Source organism: Eutrigla gurnardus, assembly GCF_963514095.1.
Source record: "Eutrigla gurnardus genome assembly, chromosome: 10".
NCBI lineage: Eukaryota > Metazoa > Chordata > Actinopteri > Perciformes > Triglidae > Eutrigla > Eutrigla gurnardus.
Window position 1 is genome coordinate 24,676,751 of NC_139924.1, and position 19,909 is coordinate 24,696,659.

General features: G+C 39.4%; 1 protein-coding gene across 3 annotated transcripts in view; it reads left to right on the forward strand.

Annotated features, from left to right (window-relative positions):
• LOC311020270 (cell adhesion molecule 2-like) overlaps nt 1–19,763 on the forward strand; it is a 111,596-nt gene extending 91,833 nt beyond the window's left edge. For 2 of the 3 annotated variants that reach the window (XM_084020227.1, XM_084020229.1), the window contains 8 exons: nt 4,580–4,732; nt 5,399–5,536; nt 11,338–11,496; nt 11,803–11,893; nt 12,007–12,185; nt 15,937–15,963; nt 17,671–17,793; nt 17,899–19,763. In XM_084020227.1, coding sequence (XP_083876353.1) covers nt 4,580–4,732; nt 5,399–5,536; nt 11,338–11,496; nt 11,803–11,893; nt 12,007–12,185; nt 15,937–15,963; nt 17,671–17,793; nt 17,899–18,017 — 989 coding nt within the window. In that variant the 3' untranslated portion in view covers nt 18,018–19,763. The remainder of the gene's footprint in view (nt 1–4,579; nt 4,733–5,398; nt 5,537–11,337; nt 11,497–11,802; nt 11,894–12,006; nt 12,186–15,936; nt 15,964–17,670; nt 17,794–17,898) is intronic. The other variant, XM_084020228.1, reaches the window with a different exon arrangement.
• The last annotated feature ends 146 nt before the right edge of the window (nt 19,764–19,909 follow it).

Here is a 19,909-nt window from a genome sequence, read left to right on the forward strand (position 1 = left end):
CTTCACTGAAATATGAATCTACCATTATGGCTCGATACACTCTGCTATTATAACTAATGTAGTAAACTGAACAGGTAAAATGTATATTAGCTTGTTAGGATAACAACGAAGGCCCACCTGAAAAAAAAAAATGTTAAGATACTTTTTACAGGGGTAAATACAAATCATTGTTATGGGTTATACTGTAATATCTCTGTACAAACACTGAAATGTGTAAAACTGCTTTGAAAACCAACAGAATTATGTAATCCCACTGTGACTTGGTGTAATGAAAATTAAATTCAGAGAGTTCATTTGAAGAAAAAAAGGACTCAGAGGCAGCAAAAAATTCCCACAGTGTACAATCAAGCTTATGTCAGTGGGCTGAAAAATGGACAGACAAAAATATATTCCTTCTCATTATTCACGACTTGAAGAGGGGAGGTAGCATAGCCGCTGGGACAATTTCTCCTCCGTTCCTTCCCTCCGAGCACTGAAAATGAGCCCAATTTGAGTAGCATCTGCTCTGTGGGATCTCTGCAAGTGCGGGCAGTAACAATGGCCCTCTGGAACAAGGCCCTTTCCTTCTCTTAATTGCAGCCACATGTGTGGTGGGAAAGAGCCCCCTGCCTGCACCACTAGCCCTGGAACACATCCAGAATCGCCCACACAGTTACTGAGTGAGCACAGCCAGCAGCAAACACACTCTAATTGCAAAGAGTGGAGCCCCTGGCTGGAGTGCGGGTGGGGGATTGGGTGCGCCAGGACCGTGTGTTCTTGCTGAAGGACAGCTAGTGCTTTCACATTCCAGGACTGGCTCAAAGTGGTTACAGGCAATGCAAAAGTGGCCAAATGGGGACACTCTGCATTGCGGATGTAACATATTTTGGCTGAACCCGACAGCCATCAGCTTGTTTCCAAGACTAATGGATGGATGTAAAATGTCCTTTTCTATCTGGACTGTCAGGAGATACTTCATCATTTTGGATTAGAAACATTGGGCAACATCTGTCTGCTGCTCAGTGGAGTGGATGCCACGTGATAAGTGCACTACCAGTTCCTCTGCCTCCAGTTTTATCTCAACGCAGACCTAATGTAGCTACCAAGCAGACTGTCAGCAGCTTTTACCACACATGCACATGTTAAAACAGTTTCTTTGACATTGTACATTCGGATTACTCAAAACAAAATTGGCCTATGTTGTTACAAGCGAATCTGACAAACTACTGTTGTCTTTAGAGACCTCAAATTGGTCTTCCACTGAAATGGAAGGTGGTGCAAAGGACTTTCATGGAAACAAGGCAAATACGCTTTGCATCAAAGGGCCATAGCAACAGCATCCCTTGCCCTGAGAGGGAACCGGGGTGTCAGTTTTACTGATTTGAGACAGCCTTGGTAAGGCCTCCATCACAGGAGATGTACTGCACATTAAGCTGCCATGCTGCAAGGCTGTAGCATACACAAGGTCAGGGTGCCGATTTATGCTTTCTCTTAAGCAGAATGAAGAACGCAGGAGCTATCTAGGGTTTGGGGGAAATGAACCTTTTCATCACATTGATTTCCTAAAGCACCTGGAAAAAGGCTTTGTCAGCCAGTGGCATTTGGGTCTGATTGTGACGGATCTGCCGACAACCTGGGCCTCTAGCCTGGATTGGATGCTAGTAGTATGGTTTCCTGGCCATATACTGTTTGAGTAATAGATAACACTTGTCTTTGGGTTATTCAAACCTTTGTACATCTCATTCTATCAATATGTCATTGATTCATGTGCTGTGTAGTGCCAGTGGCTGTCTAACAGAAATGTTTCAGTCAAGTCCATCTTTTGTTTAACGATAAGATGTTTCTCAGCCTATAAATTGTTTTTTTCTTTTTTTAAATCTGTTCAACATTAACGCTTTTTGTAACTGATATGAAACCAACCTGATCACAGCTGCTGGAGAAAACAAACGCAAAGCAACTTTCACTTTTTACACCCACAGATTTGAGGTGGAATATCACTTTATCCAAATTATGACTGTTTTCCCTTGACAAATTCCTCTTATGAAACAGCCGGAACATTCATCTCAGAAGTTGTTGGAGCTTTTCATTGTTTGGTGATATTTATGGAAGAAGAAAAGTTTCTCCCGGTGCGCTGTGAATATAGAGGGATATGTGAGGGAAGTACAGTATGTCATCTTGTCCAACGCTTTGATCTTCTCAGCCTGTACTTCCATACCTTCCGAGTTCCGGTGTGATGATTGTTTAGACCCAATCACCTCTCCAAAGCATCCTTCCACCAAAGGGTTTGCTGTTTACTGCCAGAGCCTCTGGGCATTTCCAAGCTCTGTAGTGAGGATGCTTAACTACAAAGAACATCAAGCGGCTTTGTTTCAGGAATGCGGTTTGCTACAGTAAGACTATCAAATGTTTGTATTAAGCCCTGTAGCACATAATAAGCTGCTTCTCTGATGGCGCCGCTTGTTGTTAAATTTTAATTCTAGCTTGAAGAATGGTTTTATTTACTCTTTATTCATGGATAACAAAGAGTCTCTAATAAGAAACTTCTTAGGGCCATCACTATCTCTATTGCCAATCTTTCTTTTTTTCTTTTTAGAGCGTGTGTGATTATAAGATAATGATCATCAAATGATATGGTGTAATTGAAGCTGGAGAAAAGAGTTGTTGATAATGACCTATCTCTGTGTAAATCTAATAATCATTTCAGCCAATCTAATTTAACTGTGTATCACATGGCTGCTGTTAATGTTCAGCGCTAAAATCAAATAAATGGGAATCGAGCAGTTGATTAATGATTTTCATAGAAAATCTGATTTCTCTGATGAAAATCTGTCTTTATCTGATGCAATTTTACATTGGCCACGTTGATTAAATCCTAATGACCACCTACCGCTGCTGCATTTTGCCAGATTTGCCCCGCGTAGTACAATCCAATAGAGTTCAAATTACTTCAAATGAGAAGGTGTCCAGGGAGAGAGCTTGCCAGGCCTAAAGGGAGGGAGGATTAAGAATGGGGAATGTATTCAACGAAGAGCACTTCCCATGCCCTCTGTGGTTGGATGCATGTAGAAGCTGGTGATTTTTTAATTTGAAATGATATAAGAGATGACAGGTGGGAGATTACCTTTTCAACTTAGCATGTTTATAAAGGTGTAATGTGGTGAAGAAACACTGAAAGGTTTTATTTCCATCTGAATTTTAAAAATGTTATTGTGGTGTCTTTTTAGTAGTAGTGAATCATTTGTATTTTAGCAGCGATTTACTCCAATTATTATAAGCAGAATTGTTGTTTAATGGTTTTACCATTTACATTAGTTTGCACTAGAGCTGGTCAATTTGGTTCAAATCAATTCCGCAACAGTGTTTTAACAATATCCATATTCATCACGAAACAGCAAGTTCTTATTCTAATATAAAAAAATCAAATTGTGGTTCAGTAAAATAAAATGTGCTCCAATGTTATGCATTTAAGTTTTAATTTCTTAGTTTTTCTACAAAATTTGCTTCTAAAATCAATAATTTGGACAACTGGAGTAAATGTATAACACAATGTGATTATCCTGATATGATCCTATGATTGACGTTTAATAAACACGTATTAACTTATTATTGCTCAGCCCTTATTGCATTCTGTTTTCAGTAACAGTGAAAAATACAAAGTAATTAAATCAGTGGTTTTCACCTTAGCATGTTTATAAAGGTGTAATGTGGTGAAGAAACACTGAAAGGTTTTATTTCCATCTGAATTTTAAAAATGTTATTGTGTCGTCTTTTTAGTAGTAGTGGATCATTTGTATTATAGCAGCGATTTACTCCAATTATTATAAGCAGAATTGTTGTTTAATGGTTTTACCATTTACATTAGTTTGCACTAGAGCTGGTCAATTTGGTTCAAATCAATTCCGCATCAGTGTTTTAACAATATCCATATTCATCACGAAACAGCAAGTTCTTATTCTAATATAAAAAAATCCAATTGAGGTTCAGTAAAATAAAATGTGCTCCAATGTTATGCATTTAAGTTTTAATTTCTTAGTGTTTCCACAAAATTTGCTTCTAAAATCAATAATTTGGACAACTGGAGTAAATGTATAACACAATGTGATTATCCTGATATGATCCTATGATTGACGTTTAATAAACACTTATTCACCTATTATTGCTCAGCCCTTATTGCATTCTGTTTTCAGTAACAGTGAAAAATACAAAGTAATTAAATCAGTGGTTCTGTGTAAGGCCAGGGTAAGGTTTGGATATCAGTGTTCCAAGCGTGAAATGTCACTGGCAGAGCCAGTTGCTAAATGTGTTGAAGTGAGTGTAAATCAATACCTGGAATGTTAGCGATTACCTAAATAGATATTGTAATCTAAAACTATAAGCTTTTTCTTCTGCTGCACTTCAGTGCATCCCGCTGATGCCTTCGGCATTGTTACTGACTGTGAATATGTCAGAATGCAAATTGCTGTATTTGACAGCTATTTCAAATACCTGAAAACACAGTGCCTTGTTCTTATAAGGGTCATCTGAATTACAAATGGTAATAGCCATCACTTCTGTGTTTTTGTCTGTGCGCTCTGTGATTGTTTTGCCCTTCCTTACGCAGCTCTGAGGGACCACAGAATCGAGCTGGTACGAGCCTCGTCACAGGAGCTCATCATCAGAATCAGTGACGTCAGCCTGTCAGACGAGGGCCAGTACACCTGCTCGCTCTTCACCATGCCTGTCAAGACCACCAAGGCCTTTCTCACTGTTCTGGGTGAGCATGTCTCCAAAGGTCAATTACCTGTGTGGCTAATTCTTTAGGTTCTGACAGCATGAATACATGCACATTTTCAATGGTCTGTTATTTTTCTTAACGCATGTGTAACTTTGTAGGAAAGACATTTCTAAGCTACAGTTTACCCTTGTCTACTACAATAAATAATTGCAAACTAGTGTTGGTATATTGAATTTTCTGCCAGGCAGGACAGCCACATAAAAAAACTCTTTTTACACAGACAGGTGTGTTGAAGGATATACAGAAATAAAGAAAAATAAAAAAACAACTCTTTACAATGACCTTCATCAGGCATCTCACAGCCAGACAGCAAGGAATTTCACAGTTATCTTGAAGGAGATATTTCAGGTATTTTATCTCTCCCATTAATCATCTGCTCGATACAATTGTTTTCTTTTTGCCAGTTATTTTTCATCGTTGTGATACCACTACTTTTTATCATACCCTTTTGTCTTGCCTTAAAAAACAACAACAAACATCAAAAATCTAAATTACATTTTATGTTGCCACTGAGACAAAGAGAGCAGGAATATCTCAATAAAGTGAATTATTCTCAATAAGTTCATCTTTGTTTTTATGGGGGAGACGAGCCTCATAAACATGCATTCTGCATGTTATTTATAATTATATTTCCGTGCATCACAGGAGTGCCAGGACGACCGGAGATCACAGGATTCACCAAGCCTGCCATGGAAGGGGACGTAATCACACTGACGTGCACCACACCAGGAAGCAAACCAGCTGCCAATATCCGGTGGTTCCGAAATGACAAGGAGGTCCAAGGTAGGCATGTGGCTTTGATTAAACAAAGCATTGTATCCTCTGTTAGCATTGGTACCCTCTTGGAGACATCATTACTGTCAAGTCATTCAGCTGCTGCATTCCTTTGTGCTCATATTCATGCATTGTTCCACTGGCTGGGGTTTAGCGGTGCCATGATTCTCCTGGCCTACAGCCAGCATTGCTGCTGTTGTTGGATGCTGTCCAAATGTTGCTGGGCTGTGGCACAGCCTTCCACATTTCACTACCTGACCAAGGTGAAGACATATACGAGGGCCTCGTCGTGATTCTAATTATAATGTTTAGCGTGCATCAACAACAAGTTCTGCACAACATTCTCATTTCGCTGATAATGACACTAAAGTAATGATGTGCTCAACTGGTTGATGAATAGAAACACAGTTCAATCATGCAATACTAAAGGTGATCGTCAAAAATCAAAATGTTCACTCTCGGGTATTATCTTGTGCTCTTGCTAGTTTTCGATTAACAATGAAATAGAATATTGAAGTTCCAAATCCTCTTGTTTTAGAAGCTGTTTGACATTTTTGCTTGTAAAATGTCAATCGGCTAATTGACTCAAGGATGCCACAGCGAAGAATTGTGTTTTGGAGGCTATCCCATCAAAACTGTCTGATAGAGGAAGACGAAGAACAATTGCATGCTTACACATGCAGACTGTGCCCTGTTGTTGAAAGGTGCTATACAAATAAAATTGCCTCGCCTTGCCTTCATGATTTTTGATCGCCTAAAAAGCCAGACAGGTTTTATTTTATCGCACTGTTTTCATACAAATGAAAACTTGTATGACCTACCTTAGTCCCTGAATACAGGATAAGTGGTAGACGATGGATGGATGACCTACCTTAGTGGTGTTTGCATGTGACGAGGTGTCTTGCCGGGCATTCGTCCTGCAGGTGGCTCCAAGATGCTTTTTTTTTTTTTCTGTACAGCAGCGATTAGATTACTCAAACAAGTAAAGGAGGATACAAGAAAAGCAAAGAAAGCAAACTCAGGGCCACTTAACTAGCTTCACCCAGACGGAAATAAACTGACAGAGACAATGCATTAGGCAGCAGATGGTGCAGTGTAATGTGTGCTGATCACACTAAACCAGCAGAAGTTTTCTAGGGTTTCACACAGTGTGCCTTACAAGCTTTTGCTTTGTTGTATACTTTTTTGCAAACTGTCTGAAGGACTGCACTTCATATTTTTATCACTTTAATTTATCCTTTAAAAAAATGGACAAAAAACTTTTTTTTGCTCAATTTGATGTCAGAGGTAGCTGTGTGGATCTCTTTAATGTAACAGAGCCTGCTGCAGGGAGTCAGTGTGACAGTTGCTCTTTATTGAAGATTTGCACCAGAGAGCTTTTTCTTGGTGGTTCTGTGTGTGTCTGCCCAACATGGCATGATGATTGATGGGAGAGGGCCCGAGATATGAAGTTTTCTTGTTGAAATGACATGCACGTAGATTCCTGAAAGGCCAGTCGAGGGGCTGGCTCACAGCGTCACAACCAGACTTGCCGTCCATCTCAAGAGGCAAACTTTAAAATACATCTTTATCGCTCAATACTCCTATATAGACAAATGCAGTCTGAAAAACTGCATGTGCCCCCAAGTCTGCCCAAAATTGGTGTCTTGTTTACAAATGTGCTTTTATTACTTGCACTTGGTTTATTAAGCTGCTTGGGCAAACAGACCTGGTATGGTGCATCACCAAGCCAAACAGAGATAAAGAACAAAGCAGAGACTGGAGGGCTTGACTTAAAAACTTCATTTCCATGTCAAAGTGTCAAAGAGGAGGTATGTCAATCAGCGCTCCGGATCCCACTCTTTTGTAGGTGCTGCTTTCACGCTTTCTTTAGTGAGTATATGCTGGGAGCAGCATGTTTTTGCCATTGGTGCTGCTGTGCTAGATCATTGCCACCAGTGTCTGCTGTCAGTCACATCTGTCCCCACTGGGGGACCAGTCTACAAAGCTGCAAGATGACAGCAGGTGTAATAGCAAAAACATGTCATATTTATTTCATGCTCGGCTGATTTGTTTTTCAACAATTTGTATGAGAAGCACACAGCGTTACAAACCTCAAAATGCAACTGTCATCCAGTGTCAAATTTGTTTGCAGAGTATAGAGCCATACAAATGACTTGTGTCGCTGAATGACAGCTAGGCCTCATATTACAATCTATTGAGGAAAAAAAATGCACCCACTGTCACTCTCTTTGCATACATAAAGTGGTCTATATATTCCTTTCACAGTGACACAAAAGCACATTCAAATAAACAACAGCTCCAACATGGTGACTCATTTTTTTTTTTTTATTCAGTTAGGCAAGATATCAAGCCTTTGGAATCCAAACTATAAATTATCATAATCATAATCATCATCTTTATTTTGGTGTTAAATACGCGTGCTACATTTTTAATTGGACTCGCATCATGTTCCGTAAGATTAAGCAGGGCAAAGATGGAATATCTCAAACTTTGATTTTTATCTTTAACAATGTTATGCCCTTAAGTTATACAGCTGGATTCATATTTGGCTCCCTGATCATTACTGATGCTCACATCAAGCACTCCAACATGCTGACTTTTTGCGAGGTTTGGTGTCTGATGTGAACAGCAGCGTTCGCCAATCAGTGGGAAAAGTCATGGAGGCAGGTTGACCAAAGAATGTAATTGGTCCTGCTTGCTGCTCTAATCTGAGGATGATCACAATGTTTCCAATACACATCATTTACTTCAGCAGAGAGCAGGAGCTGTGGTTAATTGGTTTTCATATGCAAATAATTCAAATCATTAAAGCAACTTTATTCCTGCTAAATATAACAAGCTCTGTTGCCTACACATGTATGGAATTTACAAATCTACATTATCTCAGCCAACGCACTTCTCTGCTGGGCCTACAGTGCAGTTTAGATAACCTGTGCTGGTCCAACACCATGACTGACGCATGCAAAACTTAGAGAGGGGCATGTAGAGGTATGTAGTGTGAGGCTTTGGAGCCCTGACCAATCTGTATTATTTGATGCAACGGTTCGGCTGGTCTCATTTTCTGTTGCTGAAAATAGTATAGCAAGATAAAACATTAGATGATTGTGAAGGAATGGTCTTTGCCACAATGTTTACAACCAATCAACAGGCAAAAAATAGAAGCAAGAACTATTTTTAGGGGCTTTTAATCTCATTTAATTTGTAGTATTAAATTGTACATTGTAACGGTTTCTTGCTGTGACTTTTGTTGTTGTTGGAAATTGGTTCAGGTAAATATAAAAGCCTGTGGGGAATAAACCAAGATGCCATTTTAAACAGATGTCACATCTGCATTACAGACACGTAATCAAGGCTTAATGAAGATTGAACAATACTGTATCATAGACAATTAGTGCCAATGACTGGATAGAAACCACCTTTTTAGCATGGATAGTGTTGTATGTTAATGTGTAAACATAGTTAAGGATTGCATGACCCAAGATCACATTGATTCAAACTGGTATAAAAGTAATTTACCAGCAGAGAGGTTGTTAGCATGTCCATTAGGCCTCTTTAGCCTCCGACTACCAAACACCAAAGTACTAAATGTGCAAGAAGTTTCAATGTAGGATTAAAGACCCAAACACAACTGCTGAATGACGCAAAACTTTGTTTTTCCTTTGGAATGTGAGTTTACACCAAAAGGTGAGAGAAATTAGATCAGACAATCAAAAGAAAAAGAAAACATGACATTTCTCAAATTCTCATTATTGTTCAACAGGCAGTAGGTTGTTAACTTCATCAAAACGGGGGTTCTGGCTTAAAATGAAACAAATGTGCTATTACAGAATATCTGATGCCTTCATGAAATAAACAAAAGCTGAAATTATTATGCAATCATTTCATCACGGCTGAGGAACTCTTAACCCAATGAATATAACACAATAATCAATCTGAAGTCAAGCAAAAATGTCAGTCCTCCAAGCTATACCCAACCAACCCTCATATCACTCTTGTTTAACTATAATTCATAACTTGTTAAACTATAAAAAGCCTACATGTTAAAAGGTGGTGATTATATAGGAGCGCCCCTAGTTCCCTGACTGTAGATCTGCTCGTCTCTTTGGGTTCGGATTCAGAGCAGGTAGATCTGGGAACATTCACATTCTGACATAAACTGCCACAGCAGGCGATGCTAGCGGCTGCCTTGGAACAGACTGACAGCTTCTTCTATGCACAGGATGCTGCAGACGACAGGATGAATAAGAGAGAAATCTGGAGAGATTTGTGTTTGACACCGCAGAGATATTTACTATTACCCCTCTGTACTTCAGGGCAAAATGCAAATCCTCTGACTTTCCTGTTTGTTCAAATGATGTGATGTTTAAAAACTAGTTCTCCAAAATAATCACATTGGTGATGCATTAATTGATAAAAGCATGATGTCCTGAGGTCGGATGTAATGGCGTATTGTTTTCTCATGGTGTTATCATCTTCTTATCGCTTTTACTTTTAAATACCTTTTAATGTGTCATCATTCATACAAAAGACATCAGTAATTTAAATAGGTTACATAATCAGATTTTTAAGTAATGTCTCCAACTAAAGTCATACATTACTAATAATGTACATGCCATTTTAACAGTAAAACTAGAAATCAAATTTAGTTCATCTTGCCTTCAGTTCTAAGATTTTGAGACAAAGTTATTAAAGAAATTACAATTATCTTCATCTGAACAACAGAATATTTCAGGATGTTGTCAGTATAATTAGTGAATCTGCCAACCTCAATACCAACACGAAAAATTCATGAAGTAGCAGTCATAGTAGTTGTAGTGCTGCTCAATAAAAAATTCTGTTCACAGATGACAAAATGAAAGAGAATCAGTTGAGTGGAAAAAATGGATCAACTCAAAATGATGATATATGGGTAATGCAATGGGCTTTTAGTATTTAATAGATCAAGGGACTGAACAATTTGGGTGCTGTGTGTGTGAGATTGAAGTACGGGAGTGATGCATACGTATGTATCGATTGACTCGAGTTTGCATTAGAGGGCTGAAACGCCAGGGAGATGAAGATCCAACGGGCCGGGGAGCGGAGCAGCTCCTGTGAAAAATCTTGAGGCTGTCGTTAAGAAACACCTTTGTCCCGTTTTGCCGTGTTCAGGAGCAGTAGCCTTGTATATGTCTTTACAGAGAAAAGTGGCACTAACACACAAAGCGTTGACAGGAGAGCAGCAGCAGCAAACTACAAAGAAGTGTTGCAACTTATAATTTAAGAGGCATCTCTAAATGAAGATGGCATCACAGGACAGGGGAAACAAACACAAATAAAGATCTGAAGTATAAAGAGTGAATGTTTGGGCATGAAACCAAGACAAAGGAGCGGGAAAGAAATGAAAGGTGTGACTACAACTATGAAAATCCACACCGCACTGCCGGGTGTATCCGTTTGTGTTGACTGGGATGTTTGAGAGCTGGTCCTGAAGGAGCAAACACACCCATTCAACCGCGTCAATGCTCTCCCCTCACTATTCACTACTTTGACTTGACTTTCAAAGGCCAAAGACTCTTTCCCTCAAAGGAGATGCAGAGAAAAACAACAACAACACCACCACCACCACAGCTGTCTATGTCAGAAAAGCAACGTCTCCAAATAAAATATCATGTTTCTCATGTTTTAGTTAACGTACAAGCTGACTCCTGTTTTTCTCAAAGATATTTTTTTTTGCATGAAGGGCTTGCAAAAAACCCAGAAGTGTTCCCCACTAATATTAATAATCAACATGTATATTGCACCCTTGTTAATAGTCTGACTTTCTGCAGGAACTCAGGAGATGAATGCCACGGGTAAATCCTTCTTAGTAAGGAGCAGCCTCCAGTTCTACGTGGACAGACGGGACGACGGCGTGGCTTACACCTGCAGCGTGGAGCATGTGTCTCTGTCCAACCCTTACATGACTACCGAAGTCCTGGAGGTCCACTGTGAGTGCAGTCAAACATTCCCTGCAAAGCTGGATTAGGCGAAAGATTAGTATTGAGAAGAAATACAAGGATTGAGATTACATGTATGTCTGCGGGTTTAGCTTTGCATTTGTTCAGGATTAGTGTAGGATTAGTTTGCAGGTAAGGGATCAGTACCAAAGCAGAACAGGGATATGGGCCAGAGCTAAGAGCTGCCCAATGGGTAAAGAACTAACTACTCTGGTGTTTTGTCAGTGTTGGATTCAAACCCTCTAATACGTGATACTGTCATATTGGATTGTTTTTTTTTATGTCCCTTCTTCACAGATGCACCCCATCTGGAGATCACACATTCGCTGATTATTCCACAGGAAGGACAATACTTCAAATTGGAGTGTGTGTCAATAGGCAACCCAATGTGAGTTGGCATTTCCTGACAACTCAAATGTGATACTAGCATGATTACTAGCATGAAAATAGGGTCGAAATCATATGCAGCAAGAAGAATAAAGTTTGTATTTTCTTCCCCAGACCTGAACCGGTGCTTTGGTCTAAAGACGGAGGAGAGTTGCCGGACATCGAGCGCATGATTGTGGAAGGCAGGGAACTTACCATCACGACACTAAACAAAACGGACAATGGCACATACCGCTGTGAGGCCAGCAACCACCTGGGGACCAGCACTGCTGAATATATTCTCTTTGTATATGGTGGGTACAGTTATGCTTCGTCTTGTTATGAATGAACAGTTTTGCTTCATACTCCAGGCTGTGTGCTAACTCACAAATTGGTGGTCTTCATTACACGGATGCAAAGCCTGCCGAGGGCTTCTCAATATGGCAATTTAACTGGTATATGGTGCACAAAATTAAAAAAACTAGATTAAATATGAAAGATTTCAGCATCTCCTAGAATTACAAGATTTCTGAACATTTTTAATGTCAGTTTTGTTTGACAAGTAGAACAAAAACTTTAGATTTTAGCCCTTTAACACTCATTAGTGATTCATTTATGAATATCAGCAGACTCCAGTAGTCATGACAGTGGGTATAGCTAATGGATGGATGGAAATAATTAATTACTTCAGCTATAAAGACACGTGTTCAGTTTAGGTTATCTTTTTAATTTGATTCAGACGCTTACAAGATGCTGCCAGTGTGTTTGCAAGGTCTAGCACCATTGGCTGTCGGGAACAGAAAAAACAATTAAAATCTTTTTGCCAGCAATTCGTTGCATTTCTTGGGAGGTGATAATGAAGGATTGGATACAGTAGAGTAAACGGTGCTTTCCAAAAACTGAGTACAAATGAGAATAAGAATAGTAAGTTAATTTTCTAGCCTTATTAAATGATAAATAAGAAGTAATTTTGTCATTCAAATATGCAAAATAAGGGCTAATGGCATTTTAGGACCAGCAATAAAGTGATATGCACTCCTGCAGGTCACCATCTTGCAGACCATTTTCTCGAGCGTTGCCTTGGCAGTGAGCAGGATAACCCAGTTTTCTTCACTCTACTGTACGACTACACAGGTTTCCCTTCTGGACTCTTCCTATGAGCAAACAGGGGAAGTGTAAAGGATGCAGAATTTAACTTCCGTGCACTGCCTGGAGGGGAGATAGTTAATCCCGAGACGGTGGAGCAGCTGAGAGAATAAAAACAGCATGGTGCAAGAAACGGATCATCAAGATCTTTGCAGCACATGTTTAGAACATTTATCAAATACAGCCGACTAAAAGTACTAAAACAAGGACAGCGTATTAAAATTCAACATGGATTTATTTGTTTCCATTTTTGCCAATTAAACAGTCCCACAGTTTGTAGGGAGTGATTTATCACAGCTTAGACGCTGGACTTATTCAAGCTCACAGGCGGTTAACGAATGCACAGCAGCTACTTTAAAAGCAGACCTTTACAGAAAGAGGGAAAAAAAAATTTGTCCTTTAAGCTTTTGTTATCTCAGGCTCTTCTTTCAGCGTGCTCATTGAGCAGCGCCAGGTTAGTACATACCATCCTGTCATATCTGGGAGACATGGCCCAAAGTTCCAATCCTCACATTTCACAGTCAAAACTTCACCATTTCTTGAATTTCCTGTTTTTTACAGTTATACATTGATGTGCCAGGGAGCTGTTTCGCACTTTCTGAGGGATTAACAAAGGAAGTAGCACGATTTATACCCCTCAGCAGCTCTCTCACATTAAATACAAAGGTCCTGTGTAGCGGCAAGGATGAAAAATTGAGTTGAGCAGGTAAAGGATGTGCGAGACGGAGCTCATTTCCACCAATGATGACAGTCATTCTTCAGAGCCACATCGTGTCTGTCTGAACACTTACCGGGTCTCTTTGGATCATCTCAGCCTCTAAGCCTAATTTGCTAATGACAGGAGAGTCGAGAAGCAATAAATGTCATTGCTCCGCTGCAGTTCATCACAGACTGCAATTATGCTCCTAGGTACACTGTATTAAATAACGCATGGAAACGTTGTATAGAACAATTATTCTGAGTGAGACGTTGGAGAGATGGTAAAACATAGTCATTTGTTAAATACAGTTGAGAGATGACTGCGTTGGATTGTGAAGCTGCTTCTCATCCTCACATTTCACTCATTATATCTTTACCGTGTGTTTGCATGTTCTCCCTTGAGCGTGGGTTTTCTCCGCATTCCCTGACTTCCTCCCACAGTCCAGAGACGTGCAGGGAAGGTTCATTGATGACTCTAGATTTACCCGTAGGTGTGGAAGTGAATGAAAGCGGTTGTCTGTCTCTACGTGTCAGCCCTGTGATAGACTGGCAACCTGTTCAGGGTGTGGCAATGTCACATGGGGCTCACGACCCTGAACAGGATAAGCAGGTACAGATAATGGATGGATGGATTGTATGATTGTTTTTTTCCCCAACAAGCTTGACACATGATGAGTTTTACATTCTGTGTGTGTGTGTGTGTGTGTGTGTGTGTGTGTGTGTGAGGCCCATCTATCAACCAATCATCAATTGCTTGACAATGTAATAGATAGATGTAATAGATATTGCTGAAAATATGACTCATTCAGATGAGATTGGGCAACTCTTGTTTTGTGTCATCTGGTTATTTTTTATTTATTTTTTTTGCCTCTATTCACTGAGGTGATCGAACAGAATTAACCACGATACCAACCACATGCAATAATTGTTTTGTGCCGTTTGTTTTCCCTGTAAATTTGGTTGAGCCCGTTCCCTACGGAGAGCTTTGTTTTTGCTCCCCTCTGGTCGTGTTTTCATTTAGCAGACGTCATCACATTAGTGCCTCCATGCCTCCCCCTCTGGTCTCTATTCTTCCAGTCCCTTAATGCTTACATTCCCACATCAGGCCCAGGCAGTCACAGCTACATTTGCAGGTACACTTGCACCCGACCATGGCCCCGGCTCAATGCTTCATGCACTCGCAAACATGACACTGAACACGCAGTTGATGATTGATGAGCTGGGCTTTCAGCTAGAAAATAGCAATTTTACTGGATGAATTCAACGCACTCTATTTTTTTTTGTCCTTTTTATTTTTTTTACACACGTGGCTTTAACCTCACCAGCATTTTTATTGCTGCTTGTTTTTATTATTTGTAGTGAACACTGTTTAGTATGTTACCGCATCAAGTAGTTACTGTTTGCAAACCGCTGCACACATTTACATCTTTGCAGAAGCAGAAAATAGAAAACATGAGGGTTTATACGTTTTATTCTAGGCTGAATTAATTCTACCATTACATCCAAACAATAAGAACACATGCAATGATATTAGAATTGTGTTTACCAAAATGACATGCTCCGTGTTTTAACTTAATTTCATCTCTCCTGAAGGAATTGGTGTTCCAGTGTTTGGGTAGGATTATTCTTATATTGAACCACAGAGCACTCTGGAGGTAAAACATGCTAATTGTCTACAGTCAAAATAACTCTGGTGAGGGTGAAGACACAAAAATGACTTGGATTTGGGTTGTGTTTAATTTTGACAACCAGCCTATGAACCTTAGAGATGCCCTGTGGAGTTTTTTTTTATAAATAACCAAAAGTTATGTTCATATTTAGAGTTTCACACCAAAATGCATTTTGTGTATTCTACTACTACTTTAAAATACTGGAAGAAATTGTGCATTGTTTACATCTATGTCTGCTGTAGCTTGCATTCTTCTCAGACGATACTCAGGTGCTGGTGAAAGACATTACCTTTACCTGCTGAACATTTTAAAGTAGATGAAACACAATGACCCACACAAAGTACTAATAGTATATATATATTGATAACTTGTGCTTCTCCCAGTGACTCGCTTTCCGTCACTTCTGCACGCTGTCAAAGTAAAAGCTCAGAAAAGCAGACCCTGCTAATTTGTCATGTTTCCTACGAACGTTGTGGTTCACCTTTTTTACCATGGTGTTGTTCCCCTCGTCTTCCCTTACTGCTGTCGTTGTCTGCAACCATGGCAACAGCCAAAGACTTTCCAGGGCCTACATCAGGTAAATATCCCACTAGGCAATCATTGTAAGCCAGATTTACAGTGTGTGATGCTGGATCTGGGTCAGGACTCATCACGGCCTCCTCACAGCATGAGCCAAACCATCACCATGCATGGATGCTCACTCTGCTGACGCCAGCCGCTTTCTCTCCAGCCATGTCACAGGCTGCATAAGTTATCACACAATATGTTCCTGGTTTGGTTTGTCTTTGCACAATGGAATAGACGGCTTTATCTGAGCGGAGCTGGGCTGTAGATTGAATCATGTGATTTTTGTCTTTATCTTTCACATTTTTGATCACATAAAAAGATGTTAACCATATTTCTCTAGGTACAGTCATGATTTAATATATGTGTATAGCAGTTGCAGCGATTTAGTTTACTATTTTTATTTGTGAGATCTGCCATACAGGATGGAAACTAGATTCACATTTCTCTTGTGGTCTTCAATTTAACTAAACACCAGAACAGACAAAATATGGCAAACTGAGTCATCAATCAATCAATCAGTCATCAATGTCCCTGGATGGTTTTCCTTTTTGTGTGTATATAGAAGAGGTTCTGTTTTTGTTTTTTTGCAAGCATTTTGATTTTAAATGAATTTCCTCTCCATAGTTTGACATACAAATAATCATCGTTTCTACATCTGAAATTCTGCTCAAAAAATGGACAAGTATAAATACTCCATTTGTCACACTTTAAGTGGATAGCATAATTAGCGAGTTGTGTTGAGATAACACTGCAGTGTAGCCAGAGCAGTGCAGTGTGTCTCATTTCAGTGAGCCGTGTGCACTAGCCCAGTGTGATATGAAAATTGCTTATGCCCCTTGTTGACAGCGGAATCACCCGTACAGATCATTATTTCCATCGACATGCAACCAAAATCTAAAAAGAGTTCATTTTACTGTTGTACCAAAACAGTTACTGCTTCAAAGTGTGAAGTTCCTGCTTATGAATTCCTGATAAAACAAGACTGGTGGTCCTATCCTGCATGGAGTGAAATAAACTGCATGTTTCACGACGCCATCTCTTTTTATTTTTAACGTCCCACACTGGGCTGCTGAAAATGATGGTTGCATTCCGTTAACGGAGGAGTATAATGAGGTTTGTTGGAACATCCCCGCCGTCATTTCACAGGGTCACTTTGCGAATCTGAGCACGAGCCATAGCCATCCATCAGCTTGAGATAATGAGAGCACACAAGGTGCACAGTAAAGACACAGCCACTTACAGTTTATAAAAGGACAGACAAAGACGTGCTCCTTCCTCGGAAACCATCGGTTCCCTCTCGGCCCGGAGGACACCTCATGTTAAATAACACTCATTTAAAAAAAACCTGATCCTCAGCAGCAGAATGTGGCAATGGGAAAACACAAAAGACAGCATGTGTCGAGGATTTGGTGATCTTCTGTCTCAGAGCTGATGGTACTGTTGCTATTGCCACATTTTTTATTTTATTGTGCAGAGATTTGTGGTATTTCCTACGATTACATCGTTCCTACCTCAATTCAAGCACTTCAAAGCAGGCGATGTCAGGTTGCTCTCGATGTAACAGAAGCTCATTTGGGATTGTTGTGAGGTGTGTGTTAAAGCTACATCTGGATATCTTTCACGAGACTGAATTAGAGAGCAGTGAAACGTCTTCCAGGTGTTAATTTTGTGTCTCTCTCCCTTTTTCCCCTCTATTTCACTCTGTTTCTCGGTACAGATCCTAATGCTTTAGGACAACACGGACCGGACCACGCTTTAATCGGTGGTGTTGTTGCAGTCGTGGTCTTCATCACCTTGTGTCTGATAATAGTTCTTGGACGTTATCTGGCCAGACATAAAGGTAAAAGAGATCACTTGAGCTTCCGTGAATAACAATTTCCTTGCCTGGAGTCCATTTATATGTCTGCTGGTGGAAAACTTGTTGTATGGCTCTGTGTGTCTGCAGGGACTTATCTAACACATGAGGCCAAAGGAGCAGAGGATGCCCCCGACGCAGACACGGCCATCATCAACGCTGAGGGAAACCACGTGCATGCAGAGGAAAAGAAAGAGTACTTCATTTAGACTTCTTTTCCTTCGTTTCATGACAACTTTTGACAGCAGACATGCAAATTTAAGCTGCCTCACATCACTACATGATCTATTTTACTTACTTTTCATTTCCTTTTATCTTCTCCAGAAAGCTCATGCTTGGAAACGCTCGTTTTCCAAAGCATTCACTGACAATATAGCCTTCTCTTTTTGTAATCGATGTAAACCTTGTACAATTGGATTATTTCCATTTCAGTTTTACAGTGCCTAAATGCTGTATATTGTTCTGCATTTCTTTCATTGCTTGTATTAACTTCTTTCACTATTGTCTCGTAGGTCAACTGTAATAGAACTTTTTGCAGTTTTTTTTTATTCAAATCAACAAGAAATGTGCTTCAACTCAAGATTGAGTGAAGTCTAAGCTTTTCAAAAGGGTTTGCAGGATAAGTTAAATACATAAACCGGATTAAATGGTGGTGTTGCCTGGAGGTTACCCCAACACAGCCATACTGCACACATTTAAAAACATCATCAAATTGCCCAAACACTTTGACAGAAGGAAACACTGAAGCACAATCTATGTGATTGTCTGTAGATGAAATCAACTCCCTCTTAGCACTGTCTGTAAACGTCTGCATTGATTTACTTTCAGTTTGTTGCTCATGCTGTTGATTTGTACCAACAGAGAACAAGTTAGAAAATTAAAAGCACAAAGTCTGAGGACTAACATGGAGGGGAAATACATCAACTGTTTCTTGTCTCAGGATTCAATATGAGTCTAGATGGAGAGATGGTGACAGACAGGTGATGAAGATTTCACTACACTTGCAGTCATCGTCATGGATGAGTAACTTTCATTTCGGTTTGCCAATTTGATGTAAGATCCAAACTGAATGAGTGGAACCTTGTGGGGGTTCATTATTTATGTCAACTTTTATTGAACAACTATGCTCAATGTGTGGATATTGCTGTAAAATACTTTGCTAACGTGAATATTGGTGAACAATATTGTTGAAACTTGGGATCCCTGACACATTACAATTTGTATATAAGCATACAGTATTTAAAGTATTCCACAAGTCTTATTTGTTTCCATTTATCTAACAAGAGGTTGTTTTGCCAGGCGGCATGTAAATAATGTGTAAGTATTGAATTTTAGTAAAAGATAAAACACCGGTTATAGAATTTCATTTTAGGTGTCATCGGTTCCATCACTTTGAGATTATTTTCACATTTTTATTCAAACAGGGATTCTAATGAATTGCTTACAATAAAGGGAAAAAAATAAACAAATCTGATCTTAATATATGTATTTATTATTATGATTGATTGACATTTATTATATAATACTATATTGATTGATATTATTGTTGTTATTACTAAAGTAGTTGTCCGTTGTCCATTTTTTAATTCTATATCTTATCATAAAAAACAATACAAGGATCACCGTTATGGCCTTTGAGTTTGCTGCAAACAGTACTAATGACATGTTGAGGCATTGGTGAATCAGACATGCCCTCACTGTATCAAAGACATTGAACCACATTGCCAATGCTCATACATGTTATTTTGTTAGTTGGGTATGATTCTATAAATAACTCATTTTGTACAAAGTTTTAATCACTGTAATTAATTTGCTTTTTATGGGGGACGTGTGAGGATTGCTTTTTTCCCAGTATTGAATTTTCATTTTTCAACTATGCCACTGTAAAACAAAAAAAGAGAGAGAGAGTCAAAGTGCGGATTAAAATATGAACAACTTGAAAACTGCCATTTTGTTGTGACTAGATTTGTGCTTTGAAATGCATTCGAGTAATTTCTTCTGCTCGGGAATTTCGCCGCTATTACGCACAGTCACAATATGACTCTGCATCGCTCCAGTTATATAAACCTGCAGCCACACTGTAATTGCTATTCCATACAAT